Source organism: Tyto alba, unplaced genomic scaffold, assembly GCF_018691265.1.
Source record: "Tyto alba isolate M040663 unplaced genomic scaffold, T.alba_DEE_v4.0 Super-Scaffold_12, whole genome shotgun sequence".
Lineage (NCBI taxonomy): Eukaryota > Metazoa > Chordata > Aves > Strigiformes > Tytonidae > Tyto > Tyto alba.
The window spans coordinates 2963473-2973137 of NW_024881274.1; the positions used below are offsets into that span (position 1 = coordinate 2963473).

General features: G+C 52.7%; 1 protein-coding gene across 2 annotated transcripts in view; it reads left to right on the forward strand.

Annotated features, from left to right (window-relative positions):
• Nucleotides 1-9034, forward strand: part of CRHR1 (corticotropin releasing hormone receptor 1) — a 31035-nt gene extending 22001 nt beyond the window's left edge. Inside the window, exons 9-13 of one of the 2 annotated variants that reach the window (XM_033006347.2) lie at nucleotides 559-631; nucleotides 1643-1728; nucleotides 3508-3643; nucleotides 3827-3868; nucleotides 8958-9034. In XM_033006347.2, coding sequence (XP_032862238.1) covers nucleotides 559-631; nucleotides 1643-1728; nucleotides 3508-3643; nucleotides 3827-3868; nucleotides 8958-8999 — 379 coding nt within the window. In that variant the 3' untranslated portion in view covers nucleotides 9000-9034. Of the gene's footprint in view, nucleotides 1-558; nucleotides 632-1642; nucleotides 1729-3507; nucleotides 3644-3826; nucleotides 3869-5069; nucleotides 6711-8957 lie in introns of those variants that run through there. The other variant, XM_033006346.2, reaches the window with a different exon arrangement.
• Nucleotides 9035-9665: the final 631 nt, after the last annotated feature.

Genomic DNA, 9665 nt, shown 5'->3' on the forward strand with positions numbered 1-9665 from the left:
AGAGATATAAACTACCACCACCTGAGCCATTTTCACAGAGACTTGCTAATGGAGGTCTTAACAGGCACTTGAGAGTTCATCACATGGACCCGGATGTTAAAAGGAGCCCATTTAATTGAACAGGCAGCTTGTCTTGTTTTTCAGTGCTAGTTTTGCCCCCCTGACTTCAGCAGCCCCTTGCTACCCAGGCAGGCACGGCATTGATTTAACAAAACCCAACAAGGTGCTCCCAGAATACGGATACAGCTGCATGAGCTCCCGCAGGGTTTGCTGGGGACAGAGCCACCCCGGACCTGTGTGTGTGTAAGGTTGTTCCCACTCGTTCTACAGTAACCAGTTCCCACATCTGTACTGGGCTCATAAACACCTTCACAAGCCCCCGTGCACCTCCGTATACCCCATTCCTGGGGAAGCTAGTCCATAGTGGCTACAGCAGTTTAAGTTGTAGTGTTTTCACCCTATGGACAGTGACTTACAGAGATTGTGCAAGGACAGGAGTAAATCCAGGTCGCTCACACTGCAGGCTTGTCTCTGACACCCCTTGTCCTTGCCTTGCAGGTGCTGGTTTGGGAAGCGAGCAGGAGTTTATACCGACTACATTTACCAAGGCCCCATGATCCTGGTGCTTCTGGTAAGAGCAAAGTGACCTTGTTTGCTAAATATAGGGTCCTTCCCATCTGCACGTGAGATAAGGCTGTTCCTGAGCAGGGTCTTGTCCCCTCCTTAAGCTTCACCCTACCGCAGCTGGCTACATTGCCCCACAGCAGCAATGCCACTCGCCCTGCAAGCCCAGATCCCTGCACCCAGGCTGCACCTTGAGCAAATTTGGGCACCTAACCCACAGTGAGAAATAGCACGTAGGGATGCTGCTGGCTTGGGATGGGCTAGAAAGGGAGCCTGGAGACCTCGCTCCACATGCCCTGATCCACACCACTCTGGTCCTGGCCCTTGGCTGGGCAGTGATACTTGAACCAGGGGCCATATGGCCCATAATTTGCTGAGGCTTTGCCCTTTTGGGAAGGGACAAAGAGGGACAGAGGTGGCAAGTCACAAGCAGCAGTGCCAGGGTCCAACCTCTGTTTGTAGGGGGAAAGTTGTGCACAAGGTCCCACAGCTTTTTCTCCCTCCTTGCCCAACGCTGAGGGAAACCTGAGGGAGTACTAATCATCAGCACCAACCAGCCTCGCTGAATAATTGAGCCTGCTTCTCATTTCCCAGCCCATCAGGTAGCCAGGCCACTTTTAATTTGTGTCAATTGTGCTCAGCTCCCAGTGCTGCCTTCCCCTGCCCTCATTAGTGGTTCAACAGCTGGGAGAGCGGCCAGCTCCTTGCTGTGATGGCAGCCACCCTCCCAAAATCCCTTCCTCCTCCCCTCCAGCCCTTTCTCTAATGCTTGCCCTTCCTCACCAATCTCCTGGTGTGAGCTGCTACCCTGCTCCCTCAAACAAACTCCTAAATCCTTTTGCTAAAGTGCTTTAAAAAATTATAAATGCAGATGTTCTGTTCCAGGGCATGGAAGGCAATAGATGAGAATGTTTCCTCTTGAACCTCATTTCCACTGGCATAGCCCATTCCTTCTGCTGAGGAAATGGGAGGAAATGCTGGGGGAGCAGACACTAACCAGGTACCCTCTTCCTTCCAGATCAACTTCATTTTTCTCTTCAACATCGTCCGAATCCTCATGACGAAGCTCCGAGCTTCAACCACATCAGAGACAATCCAGTACAGGTAAGAGCATGAGTGACCCTGCAGAAACCAGACCTAGAAACTCCATTAGCATGTCTAGGGAGGGTAGGAATAGCCCCATCAGCCAAGCATTAAGGGGACAGGAGCATGGAGAGACATCTAAGAGCACCTCATGCTTTTTGGAGACACGCGGCCATTGCATCTGGGGTTGTTGAAAAATCCTGGCCAGTGAGATCTTTTCAATGGAGAACATGGATGGTTGGACCTGCCTTTGAAGGGAGATACTGGGAGGAGTTGAGTCTCTTTGCAAAAGCTCGTTCTGGTGGGACCTGATCAATTCTCTGGGCTCAGAGCTGCAAATCCTGGCATGGAGGTGAGAATTAAATTGCTGCTTGACAACAAAGCAAAGGCCAAAGAAGGAGCAATGAATCAATGCCACCCCAAACACCTCCTCACAAATCTGCAAAGAGAAGGCAGCACAAATCAGGAAAATGTAACCCTTCTCTGGTGGGGAATATTTTGCAGACAACTTGGGAGGTGGACAGTCAGAGCAGCTCTCTGAAGTACCTGGAACAGAAGACACCTTGGTTTCCATCCATGCTTCTCTCTAGATCATTTTCTGGGCGGGAATCAGGGAATCTCACTGTGTTCTGGGTCAAGGGAAGCAGGTTCAGGGTGGAGGGTGGCTTTTTCACCTGAGAATGGGAAAATTCACATGCTTTCATTGCAACACACCAGCTTTCCTCATCACAGAGCTGGGATGAACAATTCAGTTTAGGGTGCACAAAGATAAATGTTATTGAAATGGGCTGGTTGGCCTCAGTCAGCAATTTTGAAAGACTTCTGGTTTTCTAGTTGTTGCCTGATTTTGGCAGGGAAGGTGATTTTTCACCTTTGGGCAAAAGAACATTTTAATTTCCCAGAAACATCTTGTGGGACAGGAAAACTTGAAGAGTTTGGTAGGTTACAAACTCTGCAGTCCTGCTTATGCCAGGCAAGGGACAGCCCTGAAGGGCTCCTGCTCACCTTAGACAACAGCTTTTGGTAAAATCCTGCCGGATCCCCTGCTACCATGGCTGCTCCCCTGGAGAAGCTACACTGGTGCATGTGCTGTCTCATAGTTTGCCAGCCTGAAGATGCTCATGTCCTCAGTTATTTCCAGCTCCTCCATGCCATCTGGCAGCTTGTGTTGGTGGCTGTGGCTCTCCTCCAGGTCAGCGATGCAGCACAGTCCCAGGCCCCATCCCTGCCCAGCCCAGCTCTGCCAGGGATGACTTTTCCTGTGCTCTGCTAATGTTGGAATCTGTCCATTAACAAGATCTTTAAGCAAAAAGTGTTGCCTTGGCATTTTTCTTGTTCCCTAATCCAATCAAATGAGATGCCAAGCCCCGATCCTTCCCACACTCTTGTATCAGCACTATTACTTTCCTCAAACTGCACTTGTAATCTCATCAAGAGAAGATATCAAATTAATTAGCTCAGATGAGTTTTTCATAAACCCGTGTTGAAGGGTGTGAATTATTTTACCCTCCTTAATTCCTTTTTAATCGAGCCTTAGATCAGCCAAGCAATCATTTCATTGCAGCTCAAGGTCAGGCCTCCACTATCCACTACCCTTTTCTGGATGGAGAAACCGCCGAAGGTGCCCAGTGCTCAAACCAGCCCAGTCACTTGGGGATCGCACTGGAAAACAGCTCAACGCTGCTCCATCCTCCCCCGGTCACTGTTTTTTCCAGTCCCAGCCACGCTGGTGCTGGGTGGGGGAGAGTCCTCATGCCCAGGGCTGCACTACAGCAGCTCAGGTCCATGATTTCTTCCCAGGAAAGCAGTCAAGGCCACGCTGGTGTTGCTGCCCTTGCTGGGAATCACCTACATGCTGTTCTTTGTCAACCCGGGGGAGGATGAGATCTCCAGGATTGTCTTCATCTACTTCAACTCCTTTCTGGAGTCCTTCCAGGTATGGTCCTCAGCACAAGATGCCATCCCTGTCCACCCACCAAGGGATGGGGAGGAGCCTGTCGTGGCTGATGCCTCTCCCCGCTTCTGCCCCCTCCCAAAACCAGACATCCTCAATGCCCCTGAGCCTGGGGGTGCTCCTGGCCGTAGCTCTGCAGTGACTCTGCTGCTTGTCTCCTTCCAGGGCTTCTTTGTCTCTGTCTTCTACTGCTTCCTGAACAGCGAGGTGAGCACCAGGGGCTGGGGGGTTTGGGGGGGCTCTACACCCTTCCTTGCAAGCAGACACAAGCTCAGCCCACAGCTCTGCTGCTGCACAGGCCTTGGAGGGTGCTGGCACTGAATTCCCCAGTTGAAGGCATTTGCTGATCAGAGTTGCTGCTTTATCTCCAGCTCCAGGCACACCTGCAGCAACAGGTTGTGCCCAGCTGGGAACGGCTACCCCTGAGAACGGATGCTCTAGGGGTACACCCTTGTGATTCGGTGCAGCTGAAGAGCCAAGCACCCCTCTATCCCTGGAAAATCCTTCCGCAGGGTGATCCCCATACACGTGTGGGTACCCGGCACATGGGTGAGGGCACCTCCTGGGCTCTAACCCAGAACACAGACAGTGGAAAGCAAAGATGGTGAGAGTGGAGGCTGATCCTGGGGCTGATCATTTGGGCAGCTCCTTCCTCTGCCTCCCCCCAAATGCTCTTGCACCTTTGCTGGCTCAGGAGAGTTTGCCCCAGACAAGTTTGCTTTGTTACCAAATCATATATAATCGATGCAGGAGGAAAAGGGACTGGACCAGAGCTAGCTGGTGACCTAGGAGCACATCACACCATGCAATTCACAGTCCTTCATCTCTCAATCCCCGCCGGGCTGGCTGACGATTTCTGTGTTCACCCAACCACACCGTCTCGGCCGCCTGCGTCCAGTGCCCATCTCCCAGGGCCAGGGCCACCCCACACTGCAGTCGATGAAAAGGCATTGCTTCACTATTCACCTGATGCACAAAGCACCTGGGCTGTTGGAGGGCATAATTAATGTTGAAGAATGCCACTAGCATGAACCAGACAAGCCATAAAGTCTGCTGACTGGTGCTCGCACCTCTCCCAGCCCCTTGCAGCATCCAATGCAGGCTTTCCTGCAGAGTCCCTGCTCAGATTTATTTCTCCCTCTTGTTTCTATTTTGCATTCAGAAGCGCCGCTGTCAGGTTCATGTCTCTTCTGCAAGGGCTGTGCGTCACCAGCATCCCATCGAACAAATCCGGGTGCCCTGGGTGGTGACAGGGGCTCCCAGGACCCTTCCTGCCCCTGGGGAGCTGAGCAGGGTTTCAGTGGCATTTTTGGTTGAAGGACTGAGGATGAGGATGGCTGGTGCCTCTGAACAGCTTTGGACAGCTGCGTGGTCACTAAGCGTCCCCTCCTCTGTCTCGCACTCCCAGGTCCGATCAGCTGTACGGAAGCGGTGGCACCGGTGGCAGGACAAACACTCCATCCGTGCCCGCGTGGCTCGGGCCATGTCCATCCCCACCTCCCCGACCCGCGTCAGCTTCCACAGCATCAAGCAGTCCTCGGCTGTCTGAGCCGGGAGCGAGCTGCTGTTCAGGATGGGGGAGCCGTGTGGGACCCCTGACATGGCACAGCACAGGAGCCAGGTCCTGCCTGCACCCACCAATCTCGCAGAGGACGCACAAACTCGCTGCAGCTATGGGAAACCCTACAGAAGCTTCTGTCCTGCTCGCTGGGTGAGACCTGTAGGATAGGACAGCTGAGCTGCTGCTTTGTCATCTCCCTGGCAGCAGTGTGACCTGCTGGGGTGGCGGAAGGAGACAGAGGACCCCAGAGAGGTTGCAGCAACCTCCCTGCCTGCCTCCCTCCTGGGCACGATGGCCCATATCCCATGGCTGCCTCTCTCGAGTTTGTCACTGCTTTGAGGTGACAGGACACCAGAAGAGCTTGTGGGGCTAATCCCTTGGGAAGCTGGCTCACCCTTCCAGTGGGTGCATGCTGGGGGGGGCCAGAACCCTCGTGGGTGGCCAAAGCCCTCTGAGTTGATGGGGGATGGATGGAGAGCCCTGGAGTGATGGAAGACATTGCTTTATTTGGCCGTGTTTTTGTACCACTGGGGTTATTCAAACCCTTCCCCTGCCCCTTGCTGGGTCCCTGGGACGTCCTGTAACTGCTGCCTGCTCTGACCAGGTCATTTCTCATCTTGACACCGAGGATGTGAGGCAGAGCAAGGAGGTGGGAGATGGGAGGGAACCATACAAGGGACGGGGATGAGTCCAAGGGGCTCTGAACAACCACAGAGAAGGGGCTTGGTCTCAAGGGAGGCATGAGGTTTAGTTAATCCTGCGGCCCGGCCCAGCCCAGAGGGGTGTGCAGGATGTTGCAAAACCCCTGGACCTCAAGCTGACTCCATGCCCCTGCTCGGGGAGTGGAAAGGCGAAGGAGCGCTGCAGTGAAGCGGGGGCTGAGCTCCCCAAAGGCAGCTACTGTGGGGACATGCCATGGCTTTGCTCCCCTCCTCCCTGCTCTGCTTTTACCCATGCAGGTGGGCTCAGTGCCAAAGCTGCTCCTTGCCCTTACGCAGGGGATGGGGCCAAATCATTCCCGCGCTGGGGTTAAGTGCCTTGGAGGAGCGGCAGCCTCCCTCCCCGTGCTGGGGACCTCCGATCATCTCCCATGCTGCTGCCATCTGCCCTTGATGCTCCATTTCACGTGGTCACCAAAAGCAGATGAGCAGAGAGGTCCGTGCAGGGTGGAGGGTTTTGCCCTGACCTCCTTGGAGCCACGTTCTTCCTGCCCCTTGTGAGGTCTGGGGATGCTCGGGCAAGGGGAGGATGCCAGAGGGGTTACGGGCCAGCTCTGCTCTCTTCATCCCAGGGATTTTGCTGCTGGGGCCCTGCAGGGTCTGGTACATGTCCCTTCACACTTCTGTGCCTCAGTTTCCCCACTATAGAGAACAGGCATAAATATTTCCTGCCCTGGGGAGATTTAGGGATCTTTGAAATTGTAGTAATTTGTGATTTCCTCAGAATACACCACCAGAAAGGAATAAAATCTTTCTTTTTTTCCTTAAAGGGAGACATAGTCAAAAACCTCCAGGTTCTTTCCTTAAACGTTTGAGAAGTTCAATAGTTTGAAGCAGATTCCTCCCATTTCCCTCCCATTGAGATTTCCTACCTGCGTGTCTGCTGTGCAGCCAAACCCAGAAATACCCTATTGCCTCCAATAACGTGGTGGGAGCAGTGACAGCTCCCAGTAAGACAGAGCGACCACAGTGAGGACCATACCCTGCACACGGGGTGGGTTTTGGTCCTTGTACAATCTTTTCCATCACCAACAGTACTAAAAAGTTCCCCTTAACCAATATATGGGTGAGAAAAAGACCCCCAGAGTTGCGCAATGGGAAAATGGCAGCTCCCAGCTTTGGAGACGCTTTCTGCTGATGCCCCACAAGAAGCAGACCTGTGTGTCCCCACCGTGGGTCAGTTTGATTTCTCTTCCAGGTGCTTTGGCAGAGATCTGCTGGCTACAGAGAAGGGGAAATGCCCCAGGGAGCTTTTTTCATCATACATACAAGTGATGTTACCAAAAGGCAATGCACTATATGTTCAATTTGGATTTTTCTAAAGCGGGGTCGTGTTTGGTGGAAAAGAAGCTGGAAATCAAAAAACCAAAGAAAGAAACGCAAGCAGATGCGTCTGTGTTCACATCACTGTTTTTTCCTTTTCCTCTTAGTAGTCTGCTCTGACTGACATGACTTTGCTTTCCGTAGCTGGAGAAGTGTGTGTATTCTCAGCCTTGTTTGATTAAAATTACTTCGATTCCTCTCACAAGGACTTTTGGGGCACGTTTATCTTTTGGAAAAGATAACCCTAGTACAGCCCCTCCCCACTTTCCGCGGGAGCATCTTCACACTGTGGGCCCAGCATCCCACTGGCCACAGAGGCACCTGGGGCAGCTGGTGGCTTTTTTGTCTCCTCTCTATCGCAAGTCGACATGCCCAGGGCATGGAGGTGGGATACAGACTCTCCATGAAGGTATCAACATCATCTCATCTAAGGGAGGTGAGGAGCACCCCGCGTGGGTCTCCCACGCAAATACCATCAGGGCTAGAGAAACTCCTCCAAGTTTTCTGTGATGCTCCCTCTCACCAGCTGAGCTAAAACAGAATAAAAATGTAATGTGCTTCACAGCAGGAGGGAGGGCCAATTAAACTTGAATTTCATTTCATACATCAATGTTTACGAGTGAAATTCAGACACAAACATCTTTCTGGTCAAGCTCTTCTGTTGCAGAATTAATTTGTTCATCACACAGAGCCTTGGAGAGCGCTGTAATTTGGTAAGCACCATGCACATAAATAATAATTACAGGTTCCTGCTGATTACATGATTGTATTTAAAGTTGCCAAGTAATTCAGAGATTAATGACCTGCCAATCCTGTGCTCTTGACGAGGTTATAGCCTCTTGAGACAATCTGCATTAACCCTTGATGTTATCCTGGCACCTCTCGGGGCTGGGAGAGGCAAAGTGGGACCCTGAGGATGGGACCTCGTGGTGCTATGGGACATCCCAGGCTGGGAGTGAGGCAGACTCACAGGAGCCTCTCCAGCACACAGAGATGGAATTTAATTTAGCTTCTTTATTTGATTAACACCTGAAACCCACCATGGAGGTTGCCTCCAGTTCATGAATCACTCCCCAGCCTCAGCCCTACCACCTGGGGTCAAAGCTCGGGGTCCTGGCTGCCCTGCACTACCTCCCCAGCAAACGAAGAGCTGGCAAAGGAGAAAACCTGCCATCCAGAGCCTGAATGGAGGGAGAGGAAAGCTCATGATCCTGATCCTCTGTGGAGGATCTGAGCTTTCATCCCACCAGGCTGCCCTGGACAAACATCCCCACTGCCAGAGCCAGGACTTCCCTATGCCTGCTCCACCACCATGGGCATGATGCACTGTCCGTCAGTCGGAGGGTTTACAGCTTGTATTTAAAGCCAAGCTGGACTATCATTTCCCTTCCTCCATCCTGGCTCAGATACTCGATTTCTGTCTTGTTGTCCACGGCTCTGGGCCATTCCTGGATGTTTAACCCTCTCTGTACTTTCTCAGGCTGGGAACGATCCTGGAAGGGGTGGGATGTGGGGAGGGAGAGGAGATCTCGAGGCAGTTTATAGCCTGATGGGCTCATTTGTGGCTTTCAGCACCATCCGCCCAATGATGCCTCTCCTCTGTGATGTGTCATCCTTCCAGCGCTGCCAAACCCCCAAATAAATATTTCATCCTTTAATTCCAATGCCCTCTCTCTCACTGCTCTCCCCACAGCGTGGACCTCCTGCTGACGTTTGTCACTGCAGTCACAGTTAAATGGCTTTCAAACGTGCGTGGCGGCAGGAGACAGGCAGCTCACTGCCACCCTCATGAAATTTTCAAAGGGCTGTATTTTTCCAGTTTGGAGGAAATCTAAAGATCAGAGATGCAAGCGCGGCTCCCACGGATCCCATCGGAGAGCTTGTCTGTTTAGTCCTGGAGAAAAGGCTTCCCTGGCTGCTCCTCGAGGAGCTCCAGGGCCATGCTGAAGGCAGCAGAGGTGTGTGCTCACACAACGTGCTGGAGATGGGCATCGGCAAGGAGCAGCGGTGGGCTGGTCCCCCGACCAAGAGCTGCTCATGCTCGTGGGTCTGGATCTACCCGCAGCAGTCGCCCACACCCAAGTCCATCCTCCTGGCTGGAGCCCTCAGCAATGCTCCCAGAGGACGTGCGCCAAGGGTTGTCCAAGATTTCCAGGTTTGTTTGGAAGTAGGTTGGCCCCTTGCAGTCCCCAACAGCCTGCTCCCATCACAGCATCAGCAGAGCCACAGCAAAAGCCATGGCCAAGCTCCCCTGCCCTGCCCTGCCCTCCTCGCTATCAGGCAAAAGTTTCCATGAGAAACTATTGCTTTTAGGCCGCTCAAATCTGCTGTTGAGCCTCCTGCTAATAGGGGAAACTGAGGCATGGATTTGCACCGTGTTGCACAGGGAGATGCTGTGCTC